This window comes from Panulirus ornatus, chromosome 18 (genome assembly GCF_036320965.1).
Source record: "Panulirus ornatus isolate Po-2019 chromosome 18, ASM3632096v1, whole genome shotgun sequence".
NCBI lineage: Eukaryota > Metazoa > Arthropoda > Malacostraca > Decapoda > Palinuridae > Panulirus > Panulirus ornatus.
The window spans coordinates 56932940-56953504 of record NC_092241.1 but is presented as its reverse complement, the minus strand read 5'-3'; the positions used below and the strand labels follow the sequence as shown (position 1 = coordinate 56953504).

The following is a 20565-nucleotide window of genomic DNA, read 5'->3' as shown; positions in this document are numbered from 1 at the left end:
CCTTTTATCAATACTTGAGGATTCCAGTGGACAGTGTCAGTTTCTAATAAAAGAGTATGTAAGAATTTGTGGATAATTCAAAATGGGATGACTGAAATGTGGAAAACAGTATACTCACATGTGCATATGCTTGTGACAAGCTTTTTTTGTGCGAAAGTAGGGAGTTTTACAATTGTTGGAGTCCATTTCTAAACATCCCTAATGTAGTATTCTGCATTTCACTGATTGTAGGTATGAATGTATGTATATATGTGTGTGTGTGTGTGTGTGTGTGTGTGTGTGTGTGTGCGTGTACCATGTAATAAGCACACACCCACAGCATCAAACAGCCTGGTATACCATGCCCATGCCAAGCAACCTGGGTTGCAGTCAGCTACAACACTAGCAGATGACATTCTACATTAAGATGAAGATGTGTGAATGGGCAAGCACATGTATATATGTGTAGGTGTCAAACATGAATGTTATTTTCATACACACTAAAATATTACTAAACATTTTCAAACACCAAAGAAACTTGGTATAATACCAAAACATAAACTGACTGCAATACCATGTTAACATAATCATAAACCCCAACCATGAAATGGAGATAACACACACACAGATATTGAGAAAGATCAGAAAGTACCTATAAATCCTCTGATATTCCTATTACATACAGTTGCTTCTATGTGCGGGCTTATCATGGTAAATGATGTTTTGTTTAACCTTGGTTACACAACTGACAGGTAAGATCAACATCTAGCTGTTTATTGTGCAGTAATATACATAGTACCAGAAATATTTTATCAAGCAAAATACCTAAGTTATATCTTGTACGCTTTCAAGTCACAGTTTAGAGAATAATACCTGATTCATAAAAATATTTCCTAGACCATAGTAAGAAACTATGAAAAATTCTTTTTAAGTATAACATTTCCCTTTATGAAGTTTTCATGAAGTGCATTTTTATTAATTAGAAAGATACACCTCCAAGTTCAACACTACAATGACCTATCATCCATACGTTTATATTTACATATATTAGGAACAAAAGAAAATTACATAAGACCTAAACTTAAAATTTTTGTCGAAAGGCTACAGCAGTTCTGTAACACACATTCTGGGTGCTGACAATTCAATTTGAATCAAAGATCATAGAAGTTAACATTTCATCATCCCAGTCACAAAGCTGATCTACAGGCAAAGGGAATTTTCCAAGGTGATACCATCTTTTCATACTCAACAAAGATACAAGCCTCATCAAAGACTTGGATCGGAGACCTGACTGTCGGGAGCACCTATCAAAGCCATCAAAGTCACAAGAAGCTCTTGGAAGTGAAGTATCTGACATCTCTGGTAATCTTGTTTCCAAAAGTTCAAATTCTTTGCGTAGTTGAAGAACAGCTCTGACATCTTGCTTCTTTGGTGATCTCTTTGGAGATGTTACCAAGGAGGTTTCCTCTACTTTTACAATTTTTGGAGAAGACTTTTGAGGGGAATACACGGGTTTTCTTTTACCACTTGCACCTGTTGATAAGTATGATCGTATGTCATTCTTTGCATCTGAATATCTATTAGTCTTCTTTTTGCAAGTGACAGGCATATCTTCAGTTTGGGAAAGACCTAGGCTGGATACCAAACATTCATCTTCAGTTTTTTGAACTGGAGATTTCTTAACAGTAAAGAATGTGCGAATATCTCTCATTGTCCCTGGCGAACTTTCAGCTTTCATCTTTTTGGCAGGTGGTGATGTCACACCATAGGAGGCTTGTGAAGAAATATCTTCAGAATCTTCCTCCACACTCCTCTGCTGATCACTTATCATTACTTGAGCTTTCAGCTTTGCTCCTCGTGCTTGCCATTCTCTATCCTGCACAGACCTTGGTGACTTGGGTGCCTTGGAAACTTTGGGACTTGCGGGTGATTTGATAATGCTTGGACTTTTGGCCTGAGGACTGGTTGGAGTCACCTGTGTTTCACAACATGAAGATATTTTTTTCGGACTGGAAGACCACACACTATTATTTGCAGCAACTGTTGCATCTCTGGAATGAGTTGAGATATCACTACTAGAAGGAATTATCTGTGAGTCAATTACACCTGCTTGTTGATCCTGAATAAGCACTTGAGCCTTCAATTTGGCACCTCGACCATGCCATTCACGCAATGGGGACAATTCATTTTCTCTTAACAGAGAGACTTTAAGTGATTCCTCAGCCTTGGAACCCTTCGATTTCTTACACTCTTTATGAGGGGAGGTACCCCCTTCACTTTTTTCTAATAATTCACTAAGAGGTACACAGGATATCTCAGATATAGGAGGGTTTTCACTAACATCAGCAACTGGCTGTTGTTTCATTATTAAAGGCTGATCCACTTGGCATGTGCACGCTTGTTCCTCAGCATCACTAGGTGAGCTTACTCTCTTTGGACTGTGACTAATTACAGACATACTTTCTAAACATTTGGAACTTGAATGCCTTTCTCTCCCTGACCTGGTTTCTGCTTTCTCTTGATCCATTAACCTTTCATTGATACATTTTTCATTATCATCTTCTAAAGATGGTATTGTAACTGTTGCATCAGTAGCAACGTCCACTCTTAGTGGCTCAATGTTAAGAGATTCTGACAACTTACTACTTCTCCTTCTCTGTCGTCCTATTTTTTCTGGAGCTCTGCTTTCAGTTTCACCTTGCAAACTGGAAGGTGTTCCTTTGTTGAAAGTCTCTAAAGATGATTTGGTTTCCCCTTCTGGTGAATCACTCTGGGTTGAACCGTTATCTGAACTGCAGACATATGGTTCTCCATTTCCAGGGGTCACTGGATATGAATTTTGGTCTATCAAACTTTCATTATCTGTTTTTTTAATATTAACCTTTACTTCTGTTTCTTCTTTCCCACTCTGTCGCCTCAATCTTGTCGGCAAATGTTCCATTCTTAATCTGTCTCTGAGGTCAGATATTGTTAATCTGTCCCCTTCACAAAGTTTGTTCTCTTTTAAAATGACTGAACTATCACTTAACTGTCTAACTTTTCTCCTAGAATGATATCTAATATCCTTATCATTACAACCTAATTCAACATCCTTTTGAGAATCCACTGTTGAATTCATAAATGTTTCTGCAGATTTAGTCCTTGATCTTCTCCTCCTTTTAATGCTCAAAATTTTTTCAGATGTGATTTTGGTGGTTTCAGGCACAGGTGAGTATGATGCCAATGATTCTTCACTCTTTTCTATACTGGCTGTACATGTATCACTATTTACTCTAATAGCAGGTGAAAGCACTGATTGGCTCTTACAATCTAATGGAGACCCTGCATCTTCTGTCACTTCATCAGATACAATTAACTGCTTCTCTGACTTTAATGGAGACACACACGATTTTTCTAGTTCTAGACTGGCTTCAGAATCAAATTTATCATACTCTAACCTAAATGGAGATACACACACAGATCTTTCTAGTTTTGTACTGTTTTCAGAATCTAATCTACACAAAGACACAAATTTTGACATTTCTCCCTCTTGAGCAGCCTCTTCAAAGTTCTTTGATGGAATGGGTGACTTCAAACTTTCAGTCACATCTGATGAAATAAATGATGTCTCTTTTAATTCCAACTGAGCCTTCATATCATGTAATTCAACATCTTGAGAAGCAATCATATCATACAGAACCTTAGACTCGTGAATCTTTTCAGTGCCTTTAGTTTGTTCTGATGAAATGTTAGAGACTGGAGATACATTCTCTTCAGCCAATTCCAAGGGAAGGCTTTCAAGAGATTCTGTTATATCTTTTTTATCCTCTTTCTCACAATCATCTTGTGAATTACTTTGTCTTCTCTGTGTTTTATTATCATCTAATTTTGGACTTGCTGTAATCACTGCTGCATCAGACAAAATTGGTCCTCTAGGAGACAAAACTGCAGTTCCAAAAGCATCAATCTGACTTGTTGAGGGAATACTGTCTCTTCTGATATCCTCATTATTTTGTCGCACATCAGATTTTGCTATTCTAAGTGGTTTTAAATGTAAAATATTATCATTCTGATAGGCTTCTGAATTCAAGCCTTTCAGCACCTTCTCGCTACCTTTTAGTTTCATGGTAGAAGAAACTTGAGATTCTTTTTCATCTACATTCATCCTCTCTGAACTAACACCACAACTAGAGGCTTCTTTAGAGGTACTTACACTTACAAACTTATTTTCTCTAAGAACAACTGGTGTAAGGGATTTGTTTGGATTAAGTTTCCATATTTGTCTTGCTGGGGTGAAACCTACCTTGCTCCCCTTAACAGTAAGTATTGGGCTAGGTACAAAATTTTCGAGATCTTCAACATTGGGGAAAAGGAAGTGGCCTGGGTTGACATAAACAACATTGTTAGCATCTGTTACATAACCTATTTGGTTTGTAACATCTCCCAAGGCAGAATCACCCACAAAAATGGCATCCATACTTGCATATACCTTAAAATTTGGGTTGTGGGGTTCAGTAAGCAAAACAGACATTTGCTCATTGAGAGAAGGAAGAGTAAACAGATCAAGTTCAACTGTAGGAACATTTTCTTCCTCCTTTTTTGTCTTCAAAACTGGTTCATTTTCTAAATCTTCCTTATCAACTTCATCAAAAAGAGTGTCTATTTCAGAAAGATCTGGAGTTTCATCTAAGCGAATTTTTCTTGGTCGACCTGGTCCTCTCTTTTTTTTCCTCCAACCTCCTCTAATACCCTTGGGTGCTTGTCTTGAAGCTTTGGGTGTATAATTTTCATTGTCAGGAGCTTCTTTCAGCTTTCTTCTGTATCCTTTATGATTTAATGTGGGACTAGAGCCATTTGTTTCGGTGGCACTAAATACACCTGGCTCTACTGAACGCTTCCTCCCCCTTTTCTTCATTTTCATATTAAGGAAAGGAGGAGTTTCTGCTACACAATTCATGTCAGGCAAATTAGGTTTTAATACCTGCTTACGACTCTTCTTTGTCTGTGAAGGCTTTAGAGCTCCAGTTTCTCCACTTGATAAACTCTTTCCTTTCTCTTTGGTTTTTGTACATACTGACAAAGCAGAACTCGCATTACAATCTGCAGCTTGCAAATCATATAGCTTATTTTTTGACTTTATATTGGCAATTTTTTTAATTAATTTTAGATTTTGCCCATTTACTTTTGGTATCTTCTCTTGTGCTTCAACAGTTCTAGATACTGAAGTATTCTGAGTCATACTACAAGATGGTGGCATGTTTCCTCCTGTAATCTGTACAGTAGTTATGCCGTTTATATTTGACGTTGTTGTTGTTGTTGTTGCTGTTGGTACTGCTTGAGAACCACTAGGAAGTGGAAGTATCTGGCGTGCATTACCCAGAGGAATAACATTTCTTGACCCAACAGACTTCATAACTATTCGTGGTCCCACACTAACTATTGGTAACGAGTTTGATGTTGACTGATGCACTATAACCTTACCCATGCCAGGATTACCAGCATGATGGAATTGATGGACTTTGTGGTATAGGTTGCCACTAGATGTTGTTACTAACTTCACTGTATTGGATTTTGTCTTTGTATCAATGTTAGAGTTTGATATTTCGCCATTAGATGTCCTAACAGCAGACTGTCCACTGACCTTAATTACAAAATTTGTCGCCGTTTTCAGTGCATCCCTATTATTCCCTGTCCTTTCACCAGCAGGATTATTATGTATTATTTTAGAAGAAGTCTTGTTCACTTTAACAATACCATGGCTTTTCCTTAAATGACCACTCATACTATCTACATGCACCCACATGGAGCAATGTACACATCTCAGCATTCCTATCTCGATAAGTTTCATCTCATGTGTAAGATCCAGCAGAGCCTTCTCAGCTAGATGGCGATGGTAGCTCTTTGATGAAGGAAACCAATGACCACAGCAGTAGTTTTGGCGTTCTAGGCCCCCTAAACCAACCAGTTTGATTGGAGAGACACGGCGTCTGGTAGTATCTGAGTTGGCAGGGGATTCACAAGTGGTTAAGGAGGCAGGAGTTGTAACAGTTGTCACAACCACACTTATGGTAGATGGTCCACTTGCCTCTGCAGTATTTGCCATAGCCTGTAAAAAGTACATTTTTTCATATATATAAAAAAAAGCAATAAACATAAATTACTGGGAAGAAATACATACTTACCCACATCCCTATTTTGAGTAGGCTACTGGAGAATGCAAACATCTAAAACCTATAGAACTTGGCTTTAATAGGTTTGGCTGATCCATGAGAAACATGAATTTGATAGATTTAAGGTTAAAAAAAAAGAAAAAGAGGATGCTATGGTAACCATATGGAATTTGATATATTTAAGGTTAAAAAAAAGAAAGAGGATGCTATGGTAACCATACCTGCCAAGGGCCTTGATACACTTACCCATAAAACAAACTGACCTGCTATCAAGAGTGACCACACCTAATGCCCTGTCACACAAGTTTAACTATTTATTCACAGCTCAGGAAAAAAAATTATGAGAATTGTAGTGGCTCAACAGACTAAACATAGTGATGGGAAAGCAACATACACAGGCTGAGTGTACAGTAATGAGTGGCCTTGAAACAAAATGCGGCATGTCCAGAAATTTAATGCTTAAATGTCCGAGACCCCTGGGACCAACCACAAAAGAATCTAATTCCAGTTCATCCTTGAATTGTTTCTCAGCTGTGTAAGTATGTTTCATACTTCTGGCAGTGTACAGGAGTAATATTGGCAATCATGGCTTTGTTTATTAGAGGGAGGAATTTAAAAAAATTTTAATACTGCTTTCCCCCTGCTGCCACCACAAAAGAGTTTGTGACTGTTCCTGTAGCATATACACAGTATATTTTTTGTATAGTTTTTAGTTTCTTTTACTGTTCTATAGATGTTACCAACGAGTATCTTAATATGATTCAGACTAATTTTTTTCATTTCCCCAAGACATACATACCAGGGAAATGGGCAGGGATACCAAGTACAGCTTGAAAAGGATCAATACAGACTTAGTGAAGCCTGCATCCTGCAGCCAGCATTACATGATAAAATATGTCAATTACACATAAGCAAAAAATGGGTATGTTTGAAGGAATAGTGGTTCCAACAATGTTATATGGTTGTGAGGCATGGGCTATAGATAGAGTTGTGCGGAGGAGGGTGGATGTGCTGGAAATGAGATGTTTGAGGACAATATGTGGTGTGAGATGTTTGATCAAGTAAGTAATAATAGGGTAAGGGTTGTGTGGTAATAAAAAGAGTGTGGTTGAGAGAGCAGAAGAGGGCATTTTGAAATGGTTTGGTCACATGGAGAGAATGAGTGAGGAAAGATTGACCAAGAGGATATATGTGTCAGAGGTGGAGGGAACGAGGAGAAGTGGGAGACCAAATTGGAGGTGGAAAGATGGAGTGAAAATGATTTTGAGTGATGGGGCCTGAACATGCAGGAGGATGAAAGGCGTGCAAGGAATAGTGAATTGGAACAATGTGGTATACCGGGGTCGATGTGCTGTCAATGGATTGAACCAGGGCATGTGAAGCGTCTGGGGTAAACCATGGAAAGTTCTATGGGGGCCTGGATGTGGAGAGGGAGCTGTGGTTTCGGTGCATTACTACATGACAGCTAGAGACTGAGTGTGAATGAATGTGGCCTTTGTTGTCTTTTCCTAGCGCTACCTCGCCCACATGAGGGGGGTGGGGGTTGTTATTTCATGTGTGGTGGGGTGGCGATGGGAATGAATAAAGGCAGACAGTATGAATTATGCACATTTGTATATATGTATATGTCTGTGTGTGTATATGTATGTATACGTTGAGATGTATAGGTATGTATATGTGCGTGTGTGGACGAGTATGTACATACATGTGTATGTGGGTGGGTTTGGTCATTTCTTTTGTCTGTTTCCTTGCGCTACCTCGCTAACGCGGGAGATAGCGACAAAGCAAAATAAAAAGATAATAATAATAATAATACAAATGACAGGTTAAACTTTTTTTCAACTTAGCTTGTCAATCACAAAAGCTGTTCTCGTGCAGAGATAGCAACATACTTGGGACCCTGTTTATTCTTTATTTTCTAACCTAATTGCTTTTCCTGCTTTGGCAAAACTATATCAGGAACAATGAACTATGCCCTTATTTGCATATATTCACCCTCTAGGTATCATGTATAATGAACTGAAACCATAGTCTACCATCTACAAACCAGCCCCTGTATATGTTCCCTGGTTCAGCCCCAACATATACCATATCAATCCAACTCATTTTATTCCATACAAGCCTTTCTGAATACGCAGGCCCTAATACCACACAGCCTTAATAATGCCATTATTTCATTTCCTTAAATTTCCCCTCATTCCTTCCTCTACTTCTGACATGTATGTCACCTTATTCAGTCTTTCATCAATCATACTCTCCAATGTCCAACCATATCAGCACGTCCTGATCAGCCCTTTCAAACTGTATTTACTCACAAACAGGTATATACAAAAAATCTTTACAACTTGTTCACTAACAAATAAAAAGCAATGATGATAAAAGAAAATAATGAAATAATTATAGTAAAGATCATTAATCCCCACACAACTCCATTAAACTTACTTTTGGATATGATTAAATGGCTGCTCGCCATTATAAATGAACTGTTTAAGCTATTCAGTAACTGTAGTACAATAATTACAGGGTATTTCAAAAATGCATTAAGCAGCAAGCCAGAAAGTGATAAATGAGGGACAGGGGCAGGAAAATGTGGCCAAATTTGTCATATGCCTCTCAATCTCAATGCAAACATACTACTGTGCCCACACCTCATACATGCACTATCAATACGTTGACTTTTTGGTATGATCATGGTAAGAATACATTCAGGGGGGGGGGGGGGGGATGTATCAAGCTGCAAGCCAAAGGGAGGTCAGAAAGAATGATGAGTGCTGTGTGAGGGCTTCGTTTTCACAGTCTTCAGGTGACTTCTGGTTTGATCAGATGACTGATTTACACTTACTGAGCTGTTCTTGACTAAACAGTAGCAGTAATATTTATGTTTCATTATTTATTTATTATACTTTGTCGCTGTCTCCCACATTAGCGAGGTAGTGAAGGAAACAGACGAAAGAATGGCCCAACCCACCCACATACACATGTATATACATACATGCCCACACACGCATATATACATACCTATACATTTCAAAGTATACATACATATACACATGCACATTCATACTTGCTGCCTTCACCCATTCCCATCGCCACCCCACCACATATGAAATGGCATCTCCTTCCCCCCGTGCATGCAAGGTAGTGCTGGGAAAAGACAACAAAGGCCACATTCGTTCACACTCAGTCTCTAGCTGTCATATGTAATGCACCAAAACCACAGCTCCCTTTCCCCCACAAAACTTTCCATGGTTTACCCAAGATGCTTCACATGCCCTGGTTCAATCCACTGACAGCATGTCGACCCCCCAGTATACCACACTGTTCCAATTCACTCTATTCCTTGCACGCCTTTCATCCTCCTGCATGTTCAGGCCCCGATCGCTCAAAATCTTTGTCACTCAATCCTTCCACCTCCAATTTAGTCTCCCACTTCTTCCCTCCACCTCTGACACATATATCCTCTTTGTCAATCTTTCCTCACTCATTCTCTCAATGTGACCAAACCATTTCAATACACCCTCTTCTGCTCTCTCAACCACAATCTTTTTATTTCCACATATCTCTCTTACCCTTTCATTACTCACTCGATCAAACCACCTCACACCACATATTGTTCTCAAATATATTTCCAACACATCCACCCTCCTTCAAACGACCTTATCTATAGCCAATGCCTTGCAACCATATAACATTATTGGAACCACTGTTTCTTCAAACATACCCATTTTTGCTCTCTGAGATCTCTGAGATAACGTTCTCGCCTTCCAAACATTCTTCAGTGCTCCCAGAACCTTTGCCCCCTTCCCCACCCTGTGACTCACTTCCGCTTCCATGGTTCCATCCACTACCAAATCCACTTCAAGATATCTAAAACACTTCACTTCCTCCAGTTTTTCTCCATTCAAACTTACCTCCCAATGTTCTTGTCCCTAAACCCTACTGAACCTAATAACCTCGCTCTTATTTCCATTTACTCACAGCTTTCTTCTTTCACATACTTTACCAAACTCAGTCACCAGCTTCTGCAGATTCTCACCCAAATCTGCCATCAGTGCTGTATTATCAGCAAAAAACTGACTCACTTCCTAAGCCCTCTCATCCACAACAGACAGCATACCTACCCCTCTCTCCAAAACTCTTGCATCACCTCCCCAACAACCCCATCCATAAACAAATTAAACAACCATGGAGACATCACACACCCCTGCCGCACACCGACATTCACCGAGAACCAATCACTTTCCTCTCTTCCTACTTGTACACATGCCTTAAATCCTCGATAAAAGTTTTTCACTGCTTCTAGCAACTTACATCCCACACCATATACTCTTAATACCTTCCACAGAACATCTACTCTTATTATATGCCTTCTCCAGATCCATAAACAACACATACAAACCCATTAGTTTTTCTAAGTATTTCTCATATCCCTAGGGATAGGGGAGAAAGAATACTTCCCATGCATTCCCTGCATGTCGCAGAAGGCGACTACAGGGGACGGGAGCGAGGGGCTAGAAACCCTCCCCTCCTTGTATTCAAACTTTCTAAAAGGGGAAACAGAAGAAGGAGTCATGCAGGGAGTGCTCATCCTCCTCGAAGGCTCAGATTGGGGTTTCTAAACGTGTGTGGATGTAACCAATATGAGAAAAAAGGAGAGACAGATAGTATGTTTGAGGAAAGGAACCTGGATGTTTTGGCTCTGAGTGAAACGAAGCTCAAGGGTAAAGGGGAAGAATGGTATGGGAATGTTTTGGGAGTAAAGTCAGGGGTTGGTGAGAGGACAAGAGCAAAGGAAGCAGTAGCACTACTCCTGAAGCAGTTGTGGGAGTATGTGATAGAGTGTAAAAAACTAAACTCTAGATTGATAAGGGTAAAACTGAAAGTGGATGGAGAGAGATGGGTGATTATAGGTGCCTATGTACCTGGTCATAAGAAAGATTATGAGAGGCTAGTGTTTTGGGAGTAGCTGAGTGAGTATGTTAGCAGTTTTGATGCAAGAGACCGGGTTATAGTGATGGGTGATTTGAATGCAAAAGTGAGTAATGTGGCAGTTGAGGGTATAATTGGTGTACACTGGGTGTTCAGTTGTAAATGGAAATGGTGAAGAGCTTGTAGATTTGTGTGCTGAAATAGGACTGGTGATTGGGAATACCTGGTTTAAAAGAGATATACATAAGTATACGTATGTAAGTAGGAGAGATGGCCAGAGAGCATTATTGGATTACGTGATGATTGATAGGCGCGTGAAAGAGAGACTTTTGGATGTTAATGTGCTGAGAGGGGCAACAGGAGGGATGTCTGATCAATATCTTGTGGAGGCGAAGGTGAAGACTTGTAGAGGTTTTCAGAAAAGAGAATGTTGGGGTTTAGAGAGTGATGAGAGTAAGTGAGCTTGGAAAGGAGACTTGTGTGAAGCAGTACCAGGAGAGATTGAGTGTTGAGTGGAAAAAGGTGAGAGCAAATGACGTAAGGGGAGTGGAGGAGGAATGGGATGTATTTAGGGAAGCAGTGATTGCTTGTGCAGAAGATGCCTGTGGCATGAGAAAGGTTGGAGGAGGGCAGATTAGAAAGGGTAGTGAGTGGTAAGATGAAAAAGTACGATTGTTAGTGAAAGAGAAGAGAGAGGCTTTTGGACAATCTTTAGAGGGAAATAGTGCAAATGACTGGGAGATGTATAAAAGAAAGAGGCAGGAGGTGAAAAAGACGGCAAATGAGAGTTGGGGTGAGAGGGTATTGTTAAATTTTAGGGAGAATAAGATGTTTTGGAAGGAGGTAAATAAAGTGCGTAAGACAAGTGAACAAATGGGAACATTGGTGAAGGGGGCTAAAGGGGAGGTAATAACAAGTAGTGGTGAAGTGAAAAGGAGATGGATTGAGTATTTTGAAGGTTTATTGAATGTGTTTGATGATAAGAGTGGCAGATATAGGGTGTTTTCATCAAGGTGGTGTGTGAAGTGAGAGGGTCAGGGAGAATGGTTTGGTAGACAGAGAAGAGGTAGTGAAAGCTTTGCAGAAGATGAAAGCTGGCAAGGCGGTGGGTTTGGATGGTATTGCACTGGAATTTATTAAAAAAGGGGGTGACTGTGTGTTGACTGGTTGGTGAGGATATTCAATGTATGTATGGTTCATGGTACATGCCTGAGGATTGGTGGAATGCATGCATAGTGCCATTGTACAAAGGCAAAGGGGATAAAGGTGAGTGTTTAAATTACAGAGGTATAAGTCTGTTGAGTACTCCTGGGAAATCATATGGGAGGGTATTGATTGAGAGGGTGAAGGCATATATAGGGCATCAGATCAGGGAAGAGCAGCGTGGTTTCAAAAGTGGTAAAGGAAGTGTGGATCAGGTGTTTGCTTTGAAGAAATATCTTTTTACTCTCCCTAAAGTTTAAAGGTACTCTCTCACCCCAACTCTCATTTGCCCTCTTTTTCACACCTTGCACCATTCTCATGACCTCCTGCCACTTTCTTTTATACATCTCCCAGTCATTTGTACTCCTTCCTTGCAAGTATCGTTCAAATGCCCCTCTTTTCTCTTTCATTAACAGCTTTACTTCTCATCCCACCACTCACTAATGTTTCTAATCTGCCCAACTCCCATCTTTCTCATGCTACATGCATCTTTTGCACAAGTCACCAATGGTTCCCATATGTCATTTGCTCTCACCTTTTGCCATTCTACACAATTCAAAATTACTGTAGTTCCTACTTATACAAACCACTACAGTAAACTGACCTTTGAACTATCCATAATGATAGAGTCTTCTTAACACAAGCTTATGAGATTATTTGCTGGACTATCTTCTAATGCAATCTGAAACAGAAACATCAGAATTGTAACATTTTCATGTCAAAGAAGGATTTCCCTGCTATATTACTTACAGCAAAATATTCTTTATGATGCAAACAAACAACAACAAACAGTGACAAAATCAAAACCACTTACTTTTTGTAACTACATCTTTATATCATATTGGTACTATACTCCATACATAAAATTTCCATTTCAATTAATATTTACAATTCTAAAGCTCTGGCAGAGGCCATCATCACTTGCAAGGTAAACCTGGGGGTGGCAGTTAGATATGTCCAGCCCATAAACATTTCCATACAATTTCAAAACCCTAAAGATGAAGCTCAAATATTTAGGGGGCCCCTCATATGGGGATTTATCAAATAAAAAAATAAATGTCAGTCTTATAAATTCGTAGGATACATCAAAAAAGTTAATAAAAGATTGTATTCAGGCAAGTTATGTGGTGCTGCACAGACTTTTGAAGTTCATGCAGCAGCTTATGGTGCACTGACTTTCAATGCTGTTCTCTTAACAAATAAAATAAATATCACCTCAACACCCAACCAGTAACATGCCTATTTATGTATCTCACATATGTATTTGCTTTCACTTCATAATAACAACACTTCACACTTTTGGAGACTCTGTAACATGATAACCAGTGAATAATAAATAATGATAGTGTAAAATGTTTGATGAAGCACCATATGATTTTCAGATATAACACATATTCTAAGTATTTTCTTCAGTTTTATAGATGGCATTTTTAATTCACAGCATAATATCAATAAAGTCTTTATGAGTTTTCTAACCCAACAGCTCAAGCAGGGTTGGGTCACTGATTAAGCAAGATGTTGGAAACCACAGTCCAAAGGCCAACATAATCACAGCCTAGTTGGCCAGGTACAATTTTAGATATTTGTCCTAGGCACTCTTGAACTTCTCTACTGTGCATCTCATAGTGTTTACAACAGTAGGTAAGACGCTGAAGAATCTCAGGCCCCAGATGTTTAAGAGGTTCTCTCTTTTTATGCATACTACACACTTGAATTTCAGACATACTCTAAAAAAGTCTTCCATGCCTGTAGTGCCAAAAGGATGTTATTTCTAAGTGTAAGTTGGAACCAATGTCTCTCTCTTCCCTAATAAACTTTAGAACCTTACTTTTATTTACATTTGCTTTTCCAAACTCAGACTCCAGCTTGTGTAAATTATCACTCGAGTCTGTCACCAGAGTTATCTTATCAGAACACAACAAGTGACTCAACTCCAAAGGCACCCCCATTCCTAAAAGACTGCAAAGCTACCCATCTAAGACCCTGACATTCAACTTCCTGACCACTCCCTCTGTAAATAACCCATACAGCCACAGTGATACCACACACTTTTGCTGCTAACCCACATTCACCTGGTGACACTTGGCCTTCTCTCCTCCTACTGCAAACATGCCTTACACTCTTGATAAAAACTCTTCACAGCAACAAGTGGCTTTCCTTCCACATCACATAACTGATAAACCCACCAAAAGGACTTCCATCAACCCTATCATACGCTTTCTCCAGATCTATAAAGGCCACATACGAATCCTTCTCATTCTCTAAGTATTTCTCACAAATTCTTCAAAACAAACATTTGATCTACATATCCTTTTCCATTCCTATAGGTCATACTGTTCCTCTCCAATCTGATTCTCTGTGCACACTTCCACCCTCTCAATAACCACTTTCCCAGTAAGTTTACCATGTATATTCAACTAATTCATTCACTTTTGAACCACTTGCCTTCATACAATAGCACTATACAGGCATTCCACAAACCCTTAGACAACTCAATATGAGATATACATACAGTGAAAAATCCAAATTAACCAATCAACAACACTGTCATCCTTCTGAGAGAGATATTCTTTACATATCCCTGGTATTTCCTCACACAAGCTTCCTTTCCATGCTTACCAACATTCAAACTTCATCCTATACAAGGTATTCACCACCTCTTCTCTTTTCACAATACTTCATCCCATGGCTCTCATTTTGCATACCTCCACCTCCCAAAAACCCGACATCAGCTGCCATATCATTACTTAACTACATACAGTAACTCTGCAAAATAATCACTCCATCTACTCTTCACCATTACCACTTCCCAATCTGTCCCCTTCAATGATGGTCTGATTTGTTCTCGTTTTCCTTACGCCATTCACCTTCCTCTAACATATATTCTTTTTCTCCCTAAAGTTTGCCAATAGTGTCTCATCCTAACTCTCATTTGCCCTCATTTTCAGCTTCTGCACCTTCCCCTTCACCACCTTCCACTTCATTTTGTACATCTCCCAATCACTACTCCCTTGCATGAAAAACCTTTAAATTTTTTTCTCTTACACAAACAACTTAACTTCCTCATCCCACTGCTCTCTACCCTTCCTCTTGTGACCACACCCCAAATTCCATAAGCCACAGGCTTCTCTTGCAGATCTAAGCAATGCTTCTCTGAATACCTCCCATATCTAGTCCAGACCACAAGTTAAATCTACTCAAGCCTTTTGCCATATTTTACCCTATCTCTCCTGGTATTTCTTCATGCAAGCATCCTTTCTCAGCTTACTCAATTTCACCACCCTCTTCCAACCCAAGTGATTCCCTTGTTCTACAAACATTCACCCTTGACCTAACAAGCAGTGATCACACATCCCACCTGATGTCCCTCTCAGCGCATTTACATCCAAATGCCTCTCTTTAGCATGCTTAAGAACTAGGACAAAATCCAATACAGCCCATATACCAGCCCCTTCAATAATTTTGCTTTAGTATATCCCTCATAGGCATTCAAATCATTCATCACTATTACTTGATCCCTCATCATAATTACTGACACACTCACCACGCTCTTCCCAATCAACTCGCCTTTCTTCCTCACACCTCATCATAAAATACAATCATCCACCTCTTGTAATCTACTTTCATTTTCACTAATCACTCTGGGGCTCACTTCCTTATACTATCTATCTATCTATCTACATCCCATTCACACATTCGCACAATTCTTTCTTCAGCAGAAGTACAATCACTTCCTTTGCTTTCACCTTCATTCTAACCCCAGACTTTACCCATAGTGCATTCCCAAACCAATCTTCCCTCTTCCATTAGTTTCACTCATGAGCTAAACCATTCAGGTTCCTCCTCCTATGTATACTATCTATCCTTTTTTCTTATCTTCATTACATCCATGAACATTCAAACATCCCAGCCTTAGCCTTCAAGGAGGATGAGCACTCCTCACTAGGCTCCTTCTTCAGGTCCATCTTTAAGGAATTGATATACAAGAAGGTTGGATTTTCAGCCTCTTGTTCTAGTGAGGTAATTCAAGCTCTCTTGACTTAAAAGTAAAGCCATTTGTCAGATATTTATACTTGAATGATGCAGTCCTCATTCAGGATTCCTTAATTTCTTTTTCCTTTCTATTATGCTCTTCTGGCAAGCTTATAATGAAAAATAAAATGAGGAATCTTTACTTGTCAATAGTAACTCCTATGACAGACTCAACACAAGTTATAGAACCACTTTAGCCAAGCAAAGATGAAGTGGCCTTTAACATTTAATACCATAAAGTAGTCATTAAGTTTCAAGGATTCCAGTGTACTGACATTTTTGCACAAGGGAATATACCATCAAGAAGTTGCTTCTGTGATCATAATGCAAACAATATGAAAACATTTCTTACCACTTGTACTGTAAGGGTAGTGTTGATAGAGCAATGTGTTACACAGCTTCAATTGCATACGTGCTACTCCTATTATGGCCAGACAAAAAAAGACTGATGTTGCCTTTAAGATAATTCAAATCTGTTTCCACACGTCATTCAGCATCCTGAGGTGAAGATAAAAGCTTTGTAATTTTTTTGGAGTCTACATGAATTATAAATCAATCATATATCTTTCCTCTACAAATATATGACAAAATATAGTCTGTAGGGGTGGGGAGGCCCTGGGAAGTAAGTCAGCTGTTGCTTGCTCATGATAAGGCACTAGAGGCAGCCTCAACAGAGAAAATGCAGAAGATGGTGACTGAATTTGGAAGAGGGTGTGAAAACAGAAATCTGAGAGTGAATGTGGATAAAAGCAAGGATATTAAGTTCAGCAGAGTTTGAAGGACAAGTCAGTTGGAATGTATGTTTGAATGAAGAAAATTGGAGGAAGTGAAGCATTTTTGATACCTGGGAGTGAACATGACAGCAAATGGAGCCATGGAAATAGAAGTGTCATAAGGTGGGGCAGGGTGAAGTTTCTGGGAGCACCAAAAAATGTGTAGAAAAAGAAAATGCTATTTGGGAGGGGGGAAAATGAGTATGTAAGGAGGAATAGTAGTCTCAACAATATGGTTAAGAGGCATGGGCTAGAGATGGGTTTTGTGGATTGAGATTGATGTGTTGGAAATTAAATGTTTCAGAACAATATGTGGTGTGATGGAGTTTGATCGAGTGTGTAATTAAAGGGTCAGAGAGATGTGTGGTTAAGAGCAGAACAGGATGTGAATAATCTGGACATATAGAGAGAATGAGTGAAAAAAGGTTGAAAGAGGATATAAGTGTCAGGTTGGGGGAATAAGGGGAACAGGAAGACCAAATTAGAGATGGAAGTTTAAGTGAAAAAGATTTTGAGTGATCAGGGCCTGAACAAGCACGAGGATGAAAGACGTGCATGAGATAGAGTGAAATGGAACGATGTGGTGTACTGGGGTCAACGTGCTGTCATTGGAATGAATTAGGGCAAGTGAAATGGCTGGGGTAAACCATGGAAAGTTGTGTGGGGCCTGGATGTGAATAATGATCTGCAGTTTCTGTGCATTACACATGACAGCTCAAGAATGGACGTGAGCAGACGTGGCCATTCTTTGTCCGTTCCTGGTGCTACCTTGCTAACGAGGGAAGCAGCAAATATGTATGAAAAAAATTACAATTAAATCATCTATTAATCCAAGACTGTTTATATATATCTGTGTCTTCAACTTAGTTGTTGAGTGCCAAGTAAATAAGGAATACAGCTTCATCTGCAGACATGGAGGTTCAACTTGCAGTTCCGGTTACCACTTGGGTCAATGCATCCCCCTAGAAACCCAAGGTGTAACAATGGGGGTATGTATGCTGAAGAAATCTAGAAGACAAAGAAATTAAATCAATAATACAAAATCACAGAAAGCACTCAACACCATGAGACTGGGAAAATGAACTAATGAAAAAGTATGACTGGAAGTGGTACTGTGTAAACTAACAAAGATGAATAATCAATAGTGAACTGCAAAGAACTGGATATCATTAATCAAAAGGAGATATTAATCCTGCTCAGTACTATATAAACTAGCAAATGAATAATCAATAGTGATCTGCAAAGAACTGGAAATCATTAATCAAAAGGAGATATCAACCTTGATCACATTTATTGTTTTCCAAAGGATACGCAGTAGTAACAAATGAGAAATATAACACGATGTTTGGGTCTGATTGTGGACAGGGAGTTTTCGTGCAATATACATGACAACTAGAAAATGGATGTGAGTGAATGCGATCTTTCTTCATCTGTTCCTGGCATCACCTCACTTACATGAGAAACAGCAACCAAGTATAATAAAAAGAAAAAAAAATCAAAATCATCTATATATATATATATATATATATATATATATATATATATACATATATATATTTATTCCCGCATCAGCAAGGCAGCATCAGGAAACAGATGAAGAACGGCCCATCCACTCATATAGACATATATATAAACACCTATACACACACATATACATATATCTACATATCAACATATACATATATACACTTTTTGGAAAGGATCACAATTTAGCGCGTGATCAAGTATATTCCTACGAGTACATGGGGAAATGAAACAAGATAAGTTCCCAAGTGCACTTTCGTGTAATAATGACATCATCAGGGTAGATACAAGAAAGAAATATAACAGTCAGTTGACATACAACAAACAGTTGTTGCAAGGAAGCCATTTACTAAGTAAGTGAAAAGTCAGTCACTACATACACACATATATATATATATATATATATATATATATATATATATATATATATATATATATATATATATATATATATATCTTTCTTTTTTTTTCTTTCAAACTATTCACCATTTCCCGCATTAGCGAGGTAGCGTTAAGAACAGAGGACTGTTCCTTCTTTTGGAAAATTAAAAAAAAAAAAAACGAGAGGGGAGGATTTCCAGCCCCCCGCTCCCTCCCCTTTTAGTCGCCTTCTACAACACGCAGGGAATACGTGGGAAGTATTCTTTCTCCCCTATCCCCAGGGACATATATATATATATATATATATATACTTTGTCGCTTTCTCCCGCATTTGCGAGGCAGCGCAAGGAAACAGACGAAAGAAATGGCCCAACCCCCCCCATACACATGTATATACATACGTCCACACACGCAAATATACATACCTACACAGCTTTCCATGGTTTACCCCAGACGCTTCACATGCCCTGCTTCAATCCACTGACAGCACGTCAACCCCGGTATACCACATCGCTCCAATTCACTCTATTCCTTGCCCTCCTTTCACCCTCCTGCATGTTCAGGCCCCGATCACACAAAATCTTTTTCACTCCATCTTTCCACCTCCAATTTGGTCTCCCTCTTCTTGTTCCCTCCACCTCCGACACATATATCCTCTTGGTCAATCTTTCCTCACTCATCCTCTCCATGTGCCCAAACCACTTCAAAACACCCTCTTCTGCTCTCTCAACCACGCTCTTTTTATTTCCACACATCTCTCTTACCCTTACGTTACTCACTCGATCAAACCACCTCACACCACACATTGTCCTCAAACATCTCATTTCCAGCACATCCATCCTCCTGCGCACAACTCTATCCATAGCCCACGCCTCGCAACCATACAACATTGTTGGAACCACTATTCCTTCAAACATACCCATTTTTGCTTTCCGAGATAATGTTCTCGACTTCCACACATTCTTCAAGGCCCCCAGGATTTTTGCCCCCTCCCCCACCCTATGATCCACTTCCGCTTCCATGGTTCCATCCGCTGCCAGATCCACTCCCAGATATCTAAAACACTTCACTTCCTCCAGTTTTTCTCCATTCAAACTCACCTCCCATATATATATATATATATATATTCCTATGAGTCCACGTGGAAAATGAAACACGATAAGTTCCCAAGTGCACTTTCGAGTAATAATCACATCATCAGGGGAGACACATGAGACAAATAACAGTCAGTTGATATACATCAAAGAGACGAAGCTAGGAAGCCATTTGGCCACATTCGTTACCGAGGTAGCGCAAGGAAACAGACGAAAGAATGGCCCAACCCACACACATACACGTATATACATAGACGTCCAAAAACGCACATATATATATCTATATATCTCAACGCATACATATATATACACACACAGACATATACATATATACACATGTACATAATTCATAGCCTGCCCTTATTCATTCCCGTCACCACCACGCCACACATGAAATGACAACCCCCTCCCCCGCATAAGCGAAAGGTAGCGCTAGGAAAAGACAACAAAGGCCACATTCGTTCACACTCAGTCTCTACCTGTCATGTATAATGCACCGAA

The 20565-nt window shown here is 39.3% G+C and overlaps 1 protein-coding gene across 5 annotated transcripts in view; it reads right to left on the bottom strand.

Moving 5' to 3' along the window:
* Positions 1 to 230: 230 nt before the first annotated feature.
* Positions 231 to 20565, bottom strand: part of LOC139755138 (uncharacterized) — a 56639-nt gene continuing 36304 nt past the window's right edge. For 4 of the 5 annotated variants that reach the window (XM_071673279.1, XM_071673278.1, XM_071673281.1 and 1 more), the window contains exons 2-4: positions 16645 to 16790; positions 12865 to 12942; positions 231 to 6064 (exon numbers count right to left, since the gene is read on the bottom strand). In XM_071673279.1, the coding sequence (XP_071529380.1) occupies positions 1121 to 6064; positions 12865 to 12879 (4959 nt within the window). In that variant the 5' untranslated portion in view covers positions 12880 to 12942; positions 16645 to 16790 and the 3' untranslated portion in view covers positions 231 to 1120. The remainder of the gene's footprint in view (positions 6065 to 12864; positions 12943 to 16644; positions 16791 to 20565) is intronic. The other variant, XM_071673283.1, reaches the window with a different exon arrangement.